Source organism: Crocuta crocuta, unplaced genomic scaffold, assembly GCF_008692635.1.
Source record: "Crocuta crocuta isolate KB4526 unplaced genomic scaffold, BGI_CrCroc_1.0 scaffold162, whole genome shotgun sequence".
Lineage (NCBI taxonomy): Eukaryota > Metazoa > Chordata > Mammalia > Carnivora > Hyaenidae > Crocuta > Crocuta crocuta.
The window spans coordinates 9,143,016-9,161,763 of NW_027529433.1; the positions used below are offsets into that span (position 1 = coordinate 9,143,016).

The 18,748-nt window shown below is 33.5% G+C and overlaps 1 protein-coding gene across 1 annotated transcript in view; it reads right to left on the reverse strand.

Moving 5' to 3' along the window:
- Positions 1–18,748, reverse strand: part of FCHO2 (FCH and mu domain containing endocytic adaptor 2) — a 110,203-nt gene that overhangs the window by 20,938 nt on the left and 70,517 nt on the right. Inside the window, exons 12-19 of the mRNA XM_077759845.1 lie at positions 17,782–17,842; positions 17,340–17,512; positions 15,260–15,271; positions 14,547–14,571; positions 12,735–12,777; positions 10,374–10,468; positions 6,110–6,213; positions 1,662–1,791 (exon numbers count right to left, since the gene is read on the reverse strand). Of these exons, the coding sequence (XP_077615971.1) occupies positions 1,662–1,791; positions 6,110–6,213; positions 10,374–10,468; positions 12,735–12,777; positions 14,547–14,571; positions 15,260–15,271; positions 17,340–17,512; positions 17,782–17,842 (643 nt within the window). The remainder of the gene's footprint in view (positions 1–1,661; positions 1,792–6,109; positions 6,214–10,373; positions 10,469–12,734; positions 12,778–14,546; positions 14,572–15,259; positions 15,272–17,339; positions 17,513–17,781; positions 17,843–18,748) is intronic.

Below are 18,748 nucleotides of genomic sequence, written 5' to 3' on the forward strand. Positions count from 1 at the left end.
AAAAGTCTAAATTTATAATGTATTATTCCAAATAAAAAATTTCTTGGAAATAAAAAATCACCTGTATTTAGAAGGATATTATATGTTCTAAACAACTGTATGTTCTGAAAATGCAGAGTTTATAAAGTTGAAGTAAAAGGACTTTCCTATTATAATCAATGGATATTTTTGTAGAATTCCTTTCAGCTCAGGAGTAAAAAACACTCCCAAATATTTGATACCTTTATGCCTCTAACCTCCCCTCACTATACGGATGGCTTTCCAAAAGAGCCTTTGCTCTGGTAATTGAAGTATTTTAACATACTCTCTGTGCTGCTTTTCTAACCACTTTTTCTCTCATTCTGACAATGTTAGGGGCATGATTTATGGACATTACTTAACGTTGAGGAGGAAAGAAATGCAAGGAGATGGAAGACAATGCAAAAAATACTGTTTTTATCATTGGGGACTGAGATCAATAAATCCTGTACAGCAACTGGACATAATTAGTACAAAACTGAGAAAGTTAAACCTTAGAGTTATTCTTGACTTCTGACACACCATACACTGCTGGAAAAGGAAAAATGAGATAACAAAGTATTTTAGAAACACTTTAGGATCATTAGTCAACACATATATTGCTTTTGATACAATACCTTGTGAAGTCTCACAGTGCTTTTCAATTTCAGAGAGTGTCCCAATCAAATTATCATCTTCTATCATATTTAAATAAAACAAAATATTGTAGAAAAAGAAAATATTTGCAAGAAATAAGGATCAAAAACTTAGAGCTAACTAAGCATTACAATTTAAAAAAAGGGAACTTTTATGGTAGATTTAAAGCATCTTTGCTGTGTAAGATCCACACTATATCCTCCGTGCCTGTATCCTCCCTCACCTGTGGTTCTACTACTTGCCTACCCTGGTCCAGACTAAAAACAAATATGTACCTACTCAATCAAAAGTATATTCCATCATAAATTGAAATCCCTCTAAAGAATCTAGAGAAAAGGGAGAACTAAAGCTAATTTTGTTTATTCAGACCATATGTCTGACTTCTAAAAAGATTCATCTATGTTTTTCATGAATAAAACGTCTGCAAAAACAAAAATTAACAAAATCACATACACAAACAAAATACAAGAATAAAGTGCTCATTACAGCTTTGTTTATTCTACTAACAGTGGGTGAGAAAGGTAATTAAGAATTTGTAGAAGAAATTAAAGTAAAGATAAAAAATGTCTTGAGCAAAATCTAGATGTAATAAAATTACGGGACTTATTTACTAGGATTTAGGTTTATATACCTTTGTCCTAGTATCTACTACTTTTAAATCTTTAGGATTTAAATTCTTATAGAAATATTTAATTGCAAGCACAAAACTCCTTTCATAAACTAAAAGGTCTTAGGAATTTAAGTATCACTTCATATTAGAAAGGCCTGCCTTATATACTGCCTTCAATGATTTATACTGGTCAGCAGTTTATAAATTTGATGCATTCTTAACAGTGTTCAAAACTTCTATTTAGATAAGGAAAATGTGGCTAGTATGACAATGCCAGGTGTGTTCACAGAAAACTGAAGTTTCTTACTGTTAAATTTTTCATGAGCTCATTGAAAATATTCAGCCTTATCATACTTTGGATGCTAACTTTCACATACAATCTATGATAATCACTTACCTACTGTTGGAGTGTTGGCGGCACTTAAGGACGCCGACGATGAGATAGAGGAAGAACTTTCTGCCCGGGCAAGAGGAGCTGCAGGAGGTGGGCTGGTATTAGAAGTTACAGGTGGGCTGAACGGCCTGGGCTTAAAACCAAAAAGTTACTTACTAGAATGGTAAAACACTTCCTCTAAGAAAAGATATTTAGGTATGGTAAGATTAATTGTAACACACTCAACCACATTTATTTTGTTTCTTATAACTAAAAATAGAGAGGGCACAGGTCAAATCATTTTCAAGAATATATTAAAGGTGGAGAATGCTATTTTAAAATAATGATGTCAAGAGAACCTTTATACTTTAAACATTTTCACTATTACAAAAAGTATGCTTAAGACAGAGTTGCAAAGATTAAATTATAAGCCTGAACATCATGAAGGCTTTTCATACATACTGCCAAACTGCTTTACAGAAAGATTATTCACTTTACTGCCTATAGAGTATTTCTCTACAGCCTTGTCAGCAATGAATGGATGAGCCTTAGAAGGAAAATAATGTTAAAATAGACAAAAATAAGATGGGCATTTTGCCTTTTATGAGTTGCTTTGTTAGCTTTGTCTAACTTAGTTTCGGGAGAGCTCAGTATTACATGAGCTTTCACTAACCCTTTGCTTTATCTGAGGTAAACACTTTGTCCCTAAATATTGCTTGCCCTTTATTTTTGGTGTTTACAAATCTGTCCACATTTCCCTTTTGTAACTCCTTGTAATGCTTCCTCACTGAGACAGTGCACTCAAAAAAGAGGTGTGAGGAAATGTTAATTTTCCTGCCTTCCCACTTTTCTAAACATAGAAACATATGGAAAAATTGAACTTCTGTTCATTTCTTTTACCTGGGTGAATGGATTTTTTCCTTCCGCATTCTTAAGTGTTCCAATAACACATGAGCAACACTTCCTAAAGGGTTTCACTTTTTTAAAATAAGGCATATTTAACTTGATTAAAAATAACATTTTCCTGCTTGTAAAAGTATTAAGTGACTACAAGACTTAGTGCCTACTATGTGTCACTGTATCAAGCCAGGGGTTAGATATACTAGATACAAAGTAGTAAACAAGAAAAGATCATGTTCCTGTCTTCAATTATGTGAGGAATGTGAAAAACCAAAAGCAAAAATAAGACCCTATAAGCACTTCTACACTAAAATTAGTCAGCTCTTTATTGCATGAATATAAATTTACAGATAGACACATAAAAATTAGTTACCACCCTAAGTGTTTTTATATTGAGTAACTCCCCCTCCCTCAATTAACTATTTTTAAACTATTAGTTCCAGAGAATGGCTTTTGCTGACTAATTATGATAACAGATTTAAAAAATACAGCAAGGGATAAAAATACAGCTATGTATACAGATGGAAGTGGGCAGGGCATGAGGTCAAACACATATCAGGTAGGTGAAACCTATAAGCTTAGGAAAAAAGTTTTGATCAACTACTGTGGGGGGAAAAATTTCTCCCATAGCAACATGGTCTCATGACCATATCATGGGGCTACAATTTTACAATTTACCATTTAGAATGTGCATTTTATAATTTTTTAGGAAAAACAAAAACATCTCATAAGTGGTTTTCTTATTTTAGAATAGCACTGTCCAATACAGTAGCCACTAGCACTTGAAATGTGGCTAGTTCAAATTCGAGATGAGTTGTAAGTATAAAATACGCAGTAGATTTTGAAGACTTAGCACACAGAGGAAAGAAACTCTCCATCTTTATAATTATAAAATCTTTATATACTGAGTAAAATAATTTTACTGTTTACTTTTTTAATGTGGCTCCTGGAAAAACTTTAATATCTGTTGCTGTATTATATTTCCATTGAACAGCAGTACTTAAAAACAGCAGTTCTTAAACATGCATTGGAATCACTCAGAGGGCCACTTCCTAGAATTTCTGATTTGCCTGGGGTGGAGCCAGAGAAACTACATTTCTACCAAAATCCTAGATGATGGTAATGCTGCTAGTGTGGGGACCAAACTTTGAACACTACTGCTCTAGAACAGTGAGGCATTCACTATAGGAATGTGAAGAGGGTGTGTGATTATAGACCCTTTGAGCATCTAGTGTTAAGATAGGTGCCCTCTCCTCAAAAAAGTGCACATCCAAGCAGACCAGGAAAAGGGCACTCCACTGTACAGCTGGAGAGAATTCAAATCAGCATAAACTTTCTGGTGGGCAATACAGTAATAATCAGCAAGAGTCTTAAAAAAGGTGCATACCCTTTAGTTCATCAATTTCACTTTAAAATTTACTATGGACATAAAGTCTGCAAAGAAGTAAACAAAAGGATATAAGACATTGTTTAGAATGAAATCATTAAGACAGTGATGAATAATGAAGACTTGGAAATAAACTGAATGTCAAATAATCACATTTCTAAAAACCTTTGGAAATCTAATGCTGACAGTGGAGTTACAAGATTGAACTCTGCAGCTGTTTCAAAAGGTGCTCCCTGAAGCCTTCAAAGGCTTCTAAGGCTGTCAAGGCTGGTGAGGGAGTAAAAAGTGAAAAAATCAAGTTTCCTTACTTAATAGACTTGCAACTTAAGAGTATTTGACAAAGGATTCTACCACTCTAAACAAGTTTGAAATCTAATGAGTAATTCATGAAACTGAAAGATATTCTGAAAATATTTTCAAGTGAAGAATATATAAAGTATGACATTTAAAAATGTACACATATCATTCATAGTAACTTTTCTGAGCAATTACTCACACTCTACAATGTTCTAAGTATCTGACACAGAGTAACTCATTTAAGTCTCACATCACCTGTTACCTTTATACCTATTTACCCCTAAGAAATAGAGACTCCAAGTACCTTACCTGGCTAATGTTGTTCAGGTAATTATTGACAATAGGGTTGTGCTTTTAACAGCCATATTTTACTGAGTCTGAATATTTAAGCACTCAAAACTTAATGAAAGATATATATAAAAAGTTTAACTGCATATCTTTGGGTCATGAAATAGGAGAGGGATTTTAATTCTGTTTTCTCTCTTTCCCAAATTTTACATGGTCATGTACTTCTGTAATCAGGAAAAAACCGCATGTTATTAAAAGGTAGTCATTTTTATGTTAACTGAATAATAATTATCTCCTTGGCAGCTTGTACCTAGTCTTTGATCTCATTTCCTTAAGTCTGTTCATTAGGGTAAGAAAAGGAAGAGGTCATTTCAACACTTGGTGCTCAAGCCTTTTCATTTATTCATAACACATCTCCTATGTGACTCACGGGCAATATGCAAAGTACTAACCTGGCATAGTCTAGTGAGGAAAATGCACACAAAGGAAGTATATACAATGTAATTTGTACACTAAGAGAAATACGAACAAAGTATGGGTGGCTGTAAGAAAAAGAGTGATTACATCCACTTGGGGAGAAGTAATGATCAAAGAGGGGTTTAGCTAGATGATATTTAGCCAGATCTTAAAAAAAAATATAGGCATTTGCCTATATAAACAACCGAGGGGCATTTCAGTAAAGGCTGCAAAATAAGATATGGATGCATAAAAGAGCATGATGTGTTTGGGGAACAGAGGAAAGTTTCAAATGACTAGAATATAGGTTGCAAAAGAGAGAAAGTTGGACAGTTAATCTGGTAATAATGCAGATTGTTGAAGCAATTTTATAAAGAACCTTGTACGTTCACCTAAACCATTCAACCACATGGATTATAGGGAGTGGAGAGGCCTACCTGGGGAAAAAGAAGATTAAGCTTGACTTTTACAAATTTAATACTAGCAATTAGTGTAAAATATAAAGCAGAGTAGATAAGAAGCAAGAAGACTGGTTTGTGAGAGCCTCTCTCTGAATATAACTCATATACTTTTTTTAAATTATCTGACAACTTTTGTAGACCAATGCTTTTTTCTTTAAGCAACAGGTACTTGAACAAGCCAGGTAAGCAACATGAATTTCAATCTCTTTATATATAAAATAAAGCTGGACTAGATTCCCTCCAGGATTCTCCTGGCATTACACTTTTAAACCCTAGGATAAAAAAATTAAAAAAATAAAAATAAATAAAAAATTGAAAATTTTAAAACTTTAAAAATTTTTAAAAAATTAAAATAAACAAAAAATTAAAAAATAAGAAATTTAAAAAAAAANATTACATAAAAATTACTTCTTAACTATGAAAGAATGGGCACTAAATGGTATTCTTATAATGTGCTAACTTTCTCAGGAAATCTCCTTTCTTCCTGAACAATGTCTTGCTCCACGGGTATGTCCACTGAAAATAATATGAGGGAGTAAAGGCTGGCTAGAAAAATTCTCTTATCCTTTGAAGACTTGAGGAGACAATTCAAAGCATTTAATGGTAAAGGTGTATATAGAAAAATATCATTTGCATCTTAAACAATTAAAATTAAAAAAAAAAAAAACAAACTCCATACATACTATTTCATTAATCCCACTGAGTTTGCCTGAAGTAAGCTTTGGTCTGGAAGCAGGCCTTGGAGGTGGGACAATGGTGCCTACAGAAAGAGGAGTTGTGGGCCTGGCTGGTAGGGGGGAAAGAAACAATTTGAAGAAAACCATTAGTATGTAGCAATCTTTACATAAATACATTCTATATAGAGGAATTCTTAAGATTTAAAGCTCATTTTTCAGGAGTTTTACAATACATATATAATTATAGATATTTGTTGAAATACCGGGAGTCTATAAAATATGCTTTTCTTGAAGTTAACATTCCTAAAAAACATTAACTTTTCAGTAGAACTGAGACACATAATATAAAGGGTATTCTTGTTTCAATTCTTTACACCTATAAGAAGATAAAATCTGGTAAGTTAGCTAGTAAAAATAAACCAATTTCAGGCCTAAGGTCTGATAATAATATGTATATGCCAATACATCTACTTATTAGTAAGACCAAGCCTTTGAAGCAACACCTTCACAGTAATAACATGAGCTTTAAATACAACACTTACCTTAATTAAACTTAAACGTCAAATTACAAGTTGAACTACAGTGTAAAGTTTCTGGTGATAATTAAAAGTATTAAGAATACCGTATTTATGAAAAAATTCCCCCAAATCATTAGAAGTAATATTTGGTAAGAAAATATCTTACAGAAATCCAAATAGTATTCACTATTCCTAAATCCTACATAAATTTAATGTTCAGTTTTTCAATGCCATTTGCAAGTTTTTCCATTTAAAAATCAGAGATACTAACCAGAGTGTTTCTAATTAAAAATAACCCATCATAGCAGAAATTAATGAAATTCAAATCATCACAATTCACAAATGTATTAGCATAATCAAAACAAAAGTGATGAAAGCTGATATGCTTAAATCCTTTTTATTTTAAATGATCTTCAAATCCCTTTGGTTCATTCTAAAAGATGGGGCTGTAATTAAAACTGAAGAACAGAATATGGATGGGAAGAATAGAAGTCATTAACTTCTGTAGGTCTGCAGAAGTGCACAGTTAAAAATACATGAATGGGTCTAAGTATATCCATGGAGAAACAAAAGGCTGAGGATCCATGGTCACTGTTGGAGGAATGCAGGTGGAAAGAAAGGAGAATGGAAGTGACAGGAAAACACGTAAAGGAAAAGGTAGTCACACAAGAGTGAAAGTAAATGCATGAGGGGTATGGAATCATGTAGAAAGCATATACAATGAAAGGATAATGGATAAAAGCACACTTCAAGTTGTTTGAAGAGAACAAAAAGCTCCTAAGAAATCCTATGTAGATTCTAAGGCTGTTGCCTTCTTCCAGTGAACACTACTTCTTTCACACTGTACTCCTACTTTAAGCTGTACACTGGAAGAAATGTGCACCAACCTGAGAACCATTACATTTCCCTCTGCTATGACATACTTACTTTAAAAGACAGGTTCATTATCAATTAAACCAGCACTAACCAATATGCTTGTGAGAGTTTAACACAGTAGAGATATGTATGTATACCTAAGCTTCATCACCGACAAACTGCCTACCCAAATGGCATTAACACTGGACTCCAACCAAGCCTGGTAGAACTGTTAAGGTTCGGCTCTTTCAAATAACCACAATTTGCTTTTCATTCCAAAAAACATGCTGGTTTCAAGGAAAGATTCAATTACCATACACTCAAATCAGTGGGAGACAATGAGTTCATACTGTATTCTTTGTAAGTTCAGCTGAAGGAGGAGAAAGCAGTTGATAACCAGAAGCAACAGGAAAATTCTAGAACAAAAATATGAATCTACATAGCCAAATAGTTTTCTTGTTTCAGGTTAATGTTATTTTAGTCACTCAAAACTAGAAAAATATAGCCATACATGAACAAAAGCAGGAGCTCACACTGTCTATTAGCCAAGAAAAATAAGTATGATCATAAAAAACTTAAAGAATAGAGGAGTAAAACTGAAGGTTCAAAATATATAAAGCCAGAATTATTCCCATTTGCCCAGAGAAGTAAAAGGTAACTCTTAAACATCTGGTAAAAGTATAAAAATTTATATATAAACAAACTCCTCCTCTGATAAGTCTTACTATAGACTATGTCTTCTCTGCCTGTGGATTGAGCTCTTGTGCTCAGCAAAAATCCCTGAAAATTACATTTTGAAAAATGTTAGGCTGTTTTTTTGTATTAACTCCAATACTGATTTAGTCTATCATACCCCCCTAAGATGTTTTGAGTTTTATTACTAGCCCGTTAGGCACTTGTTGAGTAACACAGCACTATCACCTTTACACCTTGTCACATCTTTTTAGACTTGTACCATCATCTCTTTTCAACATGACTAACATTCCCTGAATGGCAAAGCAATTTGACATCATTTTTCAGACTATATAGAAAGGTTATAAAAATGCATACAAAAGTGAACTTAAAAAGTAGCAAAAGGTTAATATTTCCTAGCTACTACACATCAAATGGCCACTAAATGAAAACGAATCATTTTTATCTGAAGTTAAAAGTAATAGGGGTGAAACACTCTTCAGACAGTTAGCAAGAGGAAAAGAGAACTTTTTTGAAAAGGAAGAAACTGTGCTAAAGAAAAGAAAAAGAAACTAAGGGCAGAGTTAGGAAGAAATTTCTATATAATTAAAGCCTCTGTGATTATCAATGTGAAAATTTTCATTAAAGATTTTGAAAAATAATTCATAAAAGTATATAAACAAGAGGTGCCTGGGTGGCTCAGTCGGTTGGGCGTCCGGCTTTCGCTTAGGTCATGATCTCGCGGTTCATGGGTTCGAGCCCCGCGTCGGGCTCTGTTCTGACTGCCAGCTCAGAGCCTGGAACCTATTTCAGAGTCTGTATCTCCCTCTCTCTCTGACCCTCCCCTGCTCACGCTGTCTCTCTCTCTCCCCTAGAAATAAATAAAAATATTAAAAAAATATATATATAAACAAAGTTAAAAAACACAACTTAGGACCTATATCATTCTAAATAGTTTTACTATTTAGAATTTTTCTGACAGTTTTACTAAACAAGAAAGAGACCTTAATGGCAACTTCAGTTCTGCCTATACAATTACCTTCCTTATGTAATCTATTAAGCTTAGTTTTATAAAACTACTAACAAGCCCACTGAAGTAATGCCACTTCAGAATATGTTCAATTATCTTTTGTTATTTCTTGCTGTTTTACAAAGTATTACATACAGATCACCTTCCCTTCAAAATTCCAAACTGGAGTTAAGGTTGCCTAAAATGTGTAATTTCTTTTAAAAATTGGTTTATAAGCAATCTAATTTTAAATACTAGTATTTTATTAATAGTAAAATGGTTCAGCATGGCTTATTGTTTAGTTAATACGTCGGAGTTCAATGAACAAAGACTTTCGAATTAGTAAGATCCAGATTTGAACAGATGCTTAATCATTTCCAATTATACCCTCTTACAGAAGTTCCTGATCGTCTTTGAGTATATGCAGCTCCTAGTAGAGCAACATGGCAGGAATTCAGTCAATTCAAGTTATTGAATTGGAATGGAAGTCATTCTACCATTCTCGTAACGTCATTGAACGGCATGTCTGAAATCCCAGAGAAGGCTGAAGATCAACTTAAAGTGAATTTGATTTTATTTTTGCGTTGAACAATACTATTTAGTGCTTGAGAGGCATTAAAGCCTTTCTGGAAAGCAGTTTGGCAATAAATATCAATGGGTAGAACTAGGGACTCAAATGTTGTATTGATAAATTAGTATAAGGGTATTATGAAACCGGTACACAAAATTTGTTCTATTTCTGGATGTTCATAACACTAAAATTGGATGCAATTCAAATGTCCAATAAAAAAGGGCTGGTTACATTAATGCACATCCATGCAGTAGAATGATCTACAAATATGTTGTGGAGCACCTGGCTGGTTCAGTTGGTGGAGCATGCAACTCTTGATCTTGGGGTTGTGGGTTTGAGCCCCACATTGGGTATAGAGATTACTTAAGAAAATTAAATGTTGAAAAAAAAATCATTTGGGCACAGATAAGGGATGATGCATAGAAATAAATACATGAATGGAAAAAAAAAACTGGTTTGATGCATTTTTGTTTAAGCCATAGAGTCAGCTAAAAGAACCAGTACAAAATCACTTCTATGTGGCAATATGAGAGGACAAGTTAAAAATATTTTTGATTGTTAAGAACAACACAAAAGTAATGAACAAATCAATTAGAAAAAAAGTAACTAATGCACTTCTCACTTTAAATACATATATACATTTACCTGATGATGATGATGAAGTTAGTGAAGCTGAAGAAGATGAATCAAGAGATGGTCCAAACAGGGGATCCCAAGCAAGTAAATCACTGGTCCCTTTCCTACCATAACATTTAAAAAGTAGATTTAATTAAGGACTATTTTATTGGTATAAAATCTAGTCACTCATTCTACCAGCGAATACATGAGGAAACTTAATCTGTTAACTCCTATAGGCAGACCTTCCAAGAACATTATGTGAAGTTGCCAGGGTGGAGTAGAGAAGATAAATTCCCATTGATCACACCTTGTTATACTCCAGCAATCTTTGGAGTTTTAAGAACAGAAATCACTTCAACTTTACAAGAAAAGCAGTAAAAGGGTCTAAATGAGCTGCCTAAGGACACAAAGGTAATTAATTCTACAACAGTGTGCTAGCACGAAGTCACGGACAGAAAATTTCTTTAGGTGATATGAAATCAGGTACAAATATTATAAGGCCACACTTAAGTACTTTTTAAAAAATCTTTAGGGGCGTCTGGGTGGCTTAGTCAGTTAAGCCTCCGACTCTTGATTCTGGCTCAGGTTATGATCTCATGGTTAGGTTCCTGAGTTCAAGCCCTGCACTGGGCTCTGCCCTGACAGTGCAGATTTCTTTCTGTCCCTTCCCTCCCCCAAAATAATTAATTAAAAAAAAATCTCTTTTACCCTTTTCCTTCATCTTTGTCAAGTACAGAAGTAAACCCAACAGCTTGATATAACCTTCAAAGGCCTGATTATTACAGTAGATCATACAAGGGCAGATCTCCCTGGGCCATCCACAGCCTGGGCCACTGAGGCAGTCTAGTGAAATGTTTGGGTCATTCAGGTCTTTTTATGAAAGGTAAACAAGACTATGGACAAAAGCATCAAGAGCACCAAAATTCAAGTTTCAAAAAAAGTCAACATGCTGCATAACCCAAGATTTCCCTCCACTGACCCAGTGGAATCCACTGGACTAGTTACTCTCAGGATTCAACTTCCAGTTCTCTACTTTAATAAAAACTTTTAAATCAACGTTTCTCTTCTTCATTTTAATCATGCACCTTTTAAGATGTCTAATCTCTAAAATCCTGAAATACATGAACTTTGCCACTACCTTTTAAAAATTTTCCAGCTTTATAAAACAGATGACTGACAAGTAAAAATTATATATACTTGGGTAAAAAAAATCCCATTTAAGAGTATTTTAATGTATCAAACTGCCATTAATTTTTAATACTGTGTTCTTACATCTTAGAAAACAGGCGCATTACAATGCAAATGGCACACTTATTTCTACACACATACCTAGTATCTCAACATGCACCACACTATACCTTGTATTTGAAACCTGGCTTTAAATCACAACTGCATAAATTACTAAAAACAAAGTTTTAAAACACTGAACTTTACCTTTAAAAATAATAAATGAATACCACCACTGTCCTCAATTAATGCCTAACTTTAAAAGTATTAAATAATTTTAAACTACCGCTTTAATGAAGCCTACTTTTACTTACACAAAATAAAAAACAGTGAAAGAATGTATTCTTACAGAAATGAAAAAGGACGCATGAAAGAAACACTGGCTTAAAGTATTTTTTCCTTTTAAAAAAGGGCTAGCAACATCATTTCTAGCCCTCTCCTTGTTTAATTTGAGACATCTCTTTGTTGAAATTCATTAAAAGTGCAGTATATTCTACAGGGTTACAGCCAAAACTGAAGGAAAAAAATAAGAAAATCTCCATGAGAATCACTAGTTGAAATAGACATATATGAACTTGGGACACTACCATATTTAGACGTAGTGAAGCCACGAAGGCCAAATACAGTTTGAATGGGTTTTTAAAAAAATTATAAAAAACAGTGTCAAGGGAGAAATAATTTAAAACAACCAAACCTCACAGAACATTTCACAGCTTAGAGGATGATAAACAACACTGTACTCGAATTGAAACTGCAAATAAAACTTTCTAGAAAAAAAGGACAGAAGAATGATATTTAAACACATTAAAGAGGGAAGGATGAATAGGTGGAAGGCATGGTTAAACTATTCTGCATGTCCATAAAATGCATTCCATATAAGGGAGACACATGTCCTTGACCCTTTGTCAAAACTCATACAAGACCAATAGTGAATCCTAATGTAAACTACAGACTTTGGGTGACAATGATGTGTTAGTATAGGTTCAACAATTCTAACAAATGTTTTACTCTAGTGGGGGATTATGATATTGAAGGAGGCTGGGTATATGTGGGAGCAGAGAATATATATGCAAAAACTCTGTATCCTCCCCTCAATTTTGCTATGAACCTAAAACTGCTCTAAATATAGTCTCTTTAAAAATAAAAAACTGTGAAACTTACTCATTAGATGCAGAACATGGCTTCGATTTTGTTAGCTCTTCACCTAATTAAAATCAAAATATGAAAAATTCATAATCTGAGTAATAAAAATATTTAAATGTAAAGAAACACTAACACCTATCTCATTACTATGAACAATTTAAAACTTGCGGAATTGATAACATAAATCAAATTTTTTAATTATGAAAATGAAAATAAGCCTTTAACAAGTTTTCTAACATACTTAAGAATATCAAAATAATAACTGAATTTCTGCTATATTGTCATGTCTTTTAATATCTCTGGTAAGAAATTACTTAAGTCAACTAAACTATCATATTCATGAAAATGAAACTGCTGTTCAGATGAGAAAAATATGGGCTAGAACTTTAAAAATTAGAAAAGTTCAAATACATAAGTATTACTCAAAACTTATTAAGTGATGAATCATGAAAGCATTTTTTCAAGTTCTAAGAATATTATTATTTTACTAACCAAAAGTAGTTCTTTTTTTTCCCTCAAATGTTTATTTTTATGAGGCAGAGAGAGACAGAGCTTGAGGTGGAGAGGGGAAGAAAGACAGGGAGACACAGAATCTGAAGCAGGCTAGGCTGCACAGACCCAGACGTGGGGCTTGAACCCACGAACCGTGAGATCATGACCTGAGCTGAAGTCGGACACTTAACCGACTGAGCCACCCAGGCACCCCCAAAAGTAGTTAATTCTTGAAGGATATTGTATCTTGAAAAATTTCAAATTTTACAGCAATCTAAAGCAACAGTCTTTATAAGATGGTCTGTTTTGCTACCTTTTGCATTAGTAATGTGAATCTTTTCATTAAGCAACCATCACATAAAGGCAAGAGCATCAGTAATATGCAAAAGTCATGTTAGTTCATAAGCAAGCTTCCCTGCACCTTAATGTGTTGGATCACCAACATGTAGGTGATGAATGCAGAATGTATCAACATAGGTGACTCCAGCAAACTACGAGGAATACTGCTCTGTACATGATGCCCCTTCATGCCACACTGTCCCATCCGGCTCCAACTGGCCCTTTGTTTGGCTTCAGAGTACTTACTGTGCTGTTCTCCTCTATGTTTCTACAATTTGCCCTTTTCTCCATAACTCCATAAAAGGAGCTCACTTTTATCTTCATTTTCCTCATATCCCCTATCATCAAGCTACTCACCATTTCTTTTCCTTTTTTAAAGTAAAATCTTGTATTTAGTTTCATATTACGCATTTAATAGGTCTTTTTCGTTGTGTCAGAATAGGATTGATGTTATGATTTTTATTAATCACTGTGTTTACATACTGCATAACTTTTGAGTAGACTGCCTTTAACTCTATTTTTCTCACCTTTGTTATTTGTTTCTCACCTTTAATGCAAGATTCTGCAGATGTTAACAACTTCCCAAACTGTTTTAGTATAATTTACTATACTAAAAACCCATGGAAGAGAAACTGCAATTGTGATAGGACTTAAAAATAAGTAAAGCTAAAGCTTACTCATTCTCATAATGCCTTCTGACTCATGAGGCAGAGTTATGCAGGTTACATTCTCAAACAGAAGCTACTATTTGGCTTTGTTGATTTCTGAAAAATGTGTAGGCAAGTATTAAATTTAAAGGCATGTATAAATGCTAAAAGCAATAATATACCTATGTTGTCTTCTGGTTAAAGTAAGTATCCATCTAGTCTGTTGCTAACAGTCATGATGAGAACAAACCATTTATTTCTATAACTATTTTTGTAAGGCTACAATAAACTCAACAAATTGCCTAATAAACCTTAATGGACATAAAACAACCAATTTAAATGTCAAACTTACTAGACGAATTCCGATTCATCTGCACCTAAAAGAGAAAAGCAAAAACTAAAAGTCATTAAACAAGTAATTTGATTTGGTAATGAAATACTTCATTAACATTTTTTTCCCCCTAGGAGAGAGAGAGAGAGAGAGAGAGACAGCGTGAGCAGGGGAGGGTCAGAGAGAGAGGGAGACACGGACTCTGAAATAGGCTCCAGGCTCTGAGCTGGCAGTCAGCACAGAGCCTGACACAGGGCTCGAACCCATGAACCGTGAGATCATGACCTAAGCGAAAGTCAGATGCTTAACCGACTAAGCCACCCAGGCGCCCCCGTTAAAATTTTTTTAATATATTTTTTTATTTTTAAGTAGGCTCCATGACCAACGTGAGGCTTGAACCCCAATGCAGACCAAGAGTTGCATGCTCTAAGGCAGCCAAGAGCCTACTTCATAAAATATAACTGGGAAGCTAATTTTAAGTTGTTTTTAAGCATATCTGTTCAACTGTAAACTACATTAAAAATTCTTTTAATGCAGTTTTTTATAGTAAAAGATAATACATGTGTCTTTACACTCAATCAAAAGTTTTAAAATACAAAAATGTTAGTACCTACGGCAAGATACTATGTATGATCTGCATATCTAAAATATGTAACACAAGTATTCTGAAAAATCAATGTTCGAACATTAAAATTGTTTTTTTAATAGGTAAAAATATAAAATCTTGTACTTACTGGGCTGTGTCTCTAGTAATACATGGAAAAAAAAAGACATAGTGTACATTTTAGAATTTAAAATATCTTATTTTCTTGGTCTCATAATTTGTCTATACCCTTCTGAACCATACCTAAAATCTCTACAACTTAAAACACATGCAGAACATTGTTGGAGTAGGGGACATGAGCTAGGTAAGCAAATGGCCCAATAAAATGTACCCAAAATATCCTCTTTTCAAACCCAACATTAACTATTAAACTGCTCTCATCATTATTTATTTTCTCAGTATGAAACTAGTATGTTCACTGTTCTTTTAAAAGTAGAAGAGAGAGAAAAGTACAAAGGAGAAAACTTAAAACCACAAATGCTTTCACTAACCAGAGCAAGGTCCTTAACATTTTGGTATATATTCCTCTAGGCTTTTGTTTTATTTACATATATTTTTAAAATTAGTTGTGCTTATATAATAAAAATTTTTAATGACTTCATAACTTCCTACTTTATATATACACTATAATTTGGGCATTAGTCTTAAGGTTAAATAGCAATGGTAGAATAAAACCTCACTTCAGAAATGAGTTTTTCTGATAGAAAAAAATTAAATTCAAAAAGTGAAAGAGAGAAAAATGTACATCTTAAAATATGTAATTAAATAATAATATGAAGTGGGTAACACTTTTATTTGGCATTATCAAGGAAAACGGGTTTAATTTCAATTATGATGAGCATGTATAGACTAAATTGTCATTCTAAGACATGTTTTTTTTCCATAGTCTAACATTCATGAATTTAGAGTATGACATCAATGGAAAGGTTAGTTATAATGATTTTTTTTCTCCCGCAAAAGCTTTTAAATACGGGATCTTAGAATTGAGGAATTAATCATTATCACTAAGAATTCTTAGATTTGCTCAGAGAACTCTAGATGCTGGCGAGGATGTAGAGAAACGGGCACCCTCCTACACTGTTGGTGGGAATGCAAACTGGTGCAGCCCCTCTGGAAAACAGTGTGGAGGTTCCTCAGGAAACTAACAATAGAACTCCCCTAGGACCCAGCAATAACACTGCTAGGAATTTACCCAAGGGATACAGAAATGCTGATGCATAGGAGCACATGTACCCCAATGTTCATAGCAGCACTCTCCACAATAGCCAAAACATGGAAAGAGCCTAAGTGTCCATCAACAGACGAATGGATCAAGAAGATGTGGTTTATCTATACCATGGAATACTACATGGCAGTGAGAAACAATGAAATCTGGCCATGTGTAGCAACATGGATGGACCTTGAGGGTGTTCTGCTGAGTGAAATAAGTCAGGCAGAGAAGGACAAATATCATATGTTTGCACGTATAGGAGGATTAGGAGGAACTTAACGGAGGACCATGGGGGAGAAGAAGAGGGGAATGGTGGGGGAAAGGGAGAGAGGCAAACCATGAGAGACTCTTGAATACTGAGAAACAAACTGAGGACTGATGGATGTGGGGGGAAGGGGAGGGATTGGGCATGGAGGAGGGCACTTGTCGGGATGAGCAATGGGTGTTATATGGAAACCAACTTGACAATAAACTATTTGTAAAAAAAAAAAAAAAAGAATTCTTAGATTTGCCTTTTTTAATAAAAAGTATGAAAAAACAAATGCTGCAGGTGCAAAAGCATGCAGACATGTAATTTAATGTTTAAATCCATTTTTATGGAATTCCTGTTCACATAAAGTTCATTAAATATGGATGAAAAACTTTAAAATTAGATGAGGAAAAGATTAATACTGCCAGTTAAAATTTCTGAAACATACAGACTGGAAAATAAAATAAATGGCAGAAATAGATTTTCTACATTTTTGTTTCCTGGTAAAACTTTCAAAAAGAAACAAAGCTAAGCCAAACTCAAGTTCATTTGCCTATATAAAAATTAGAAATTATATACCTCAATAAAACTGAAGAAAAATTATAAAATATTTCCTTATCCAATATGCTTAATTAACTATTCCTAAGCGATATTTTATTATTCCTAAAATTAAGCAGATGCAAGAAGATGAGGTTAAAAAAAATAAAGTTTCTATATGAAGAGTACGAACTTGTTTATTTTCTTACTTACAGATATTGCTGGAGAGAGCGTGATATTTCCTATAGATACTTTTAATTCATCCAAGGAAGCCATTGTGTGATGTGAGTTATTTGGATGCACTGGTTTGATTTCTATCCGATATTTCTTTGGTTCTTCATCTTCAGAATCAGAATCACTAGATGAGTAGAAATGGTTCTCTTTGGTATGTGAATACCAGTTAAAGAATTTAGTTTTTAAGTGATCTTAATGTATAACCAGTTTACACACATTTATAAAATGGAATATAAACCTTTAAGAGATACAATAGACTTTAACAGAAACAGAATTACTCATTAGTAAAAACATGTCAAATATGGAGTCACGTTTTATTATAATTAAAAATTTTAAATCTTTATTAAACAACGGATCATTTTGTTTAACTGTCTACTTATATCCCAACACAATCCATAGGAATATCCACATGATGAAAGGATATCATTCTGATTTGCTTCTGGTTTTATACTATAGCCTTCTTCATCTACATCAGGAATGTTCTATGAGGAGAAGGAAAAAACTGTAATGATGGCTCCGACTACAGAAATACAAAAGATTAGCAAAATAGTTTTAACTGTTATAGGGGCTACATCATTTATCAAATACCAACAGGCTCATACAGTTATTAATTGGAAAAGTTGTATCCTTTTGGTTAATTTAGATTCAGATCACACTATATGCTTCAGAGGTCTGAAAGAGAAAAGCACTGTAAAATGAAATAGGAGAAACACTAAAAGGAAGAGAAAAGGCGGCTGGGCAGGACACCAACAGTTCTGTAGATAACCATATTTTCACCCAAATCTTCAAAGTGAAGATATAAAAACACAAGGCTGTTAGGTATGTGGTAATGAGAGATGATGAAATCAGAGAGCTGACAGTTTCAATAAATGGAAATATTTATCAAATATACAGAAAAACAAATTAAAGATGACCAAGAAAATTAAATAAAATAATCTAAAATAACTAAAATAATCATCTTACCCATGAGACAGGAAAATTTCAAAAGCTTGAAAATATATTCTTTTGGCATAACTGTGGTAAAATGTACTCTTAGGCTTTGCTGGTACAAATAAAAATATAGTACAATCTCTACAGAAAGAAATTTAGCATTACTTAACAAAAGTAGAACTCTTCCACCCAGGAATTCAATTTCTAATAATTTACCCTGAAGATACACCTCCAACAATTTAAAAATACATATGTAATATATGTAACAGATCAAAGATGATCTGTAACTCAAAATTGCTGGAGAGCATCTAAATGTCCATGCATAGTTGAATAAACTATAGCACACACAGAAAATAGAGTACTATACATCTATTTTTTAAAAATGAGAAGTTCTATGAACTCATATGGAATGACTTCCAAGAAAAAGTGCTAACTGAAAAAAGCTGATAAAGGAACAT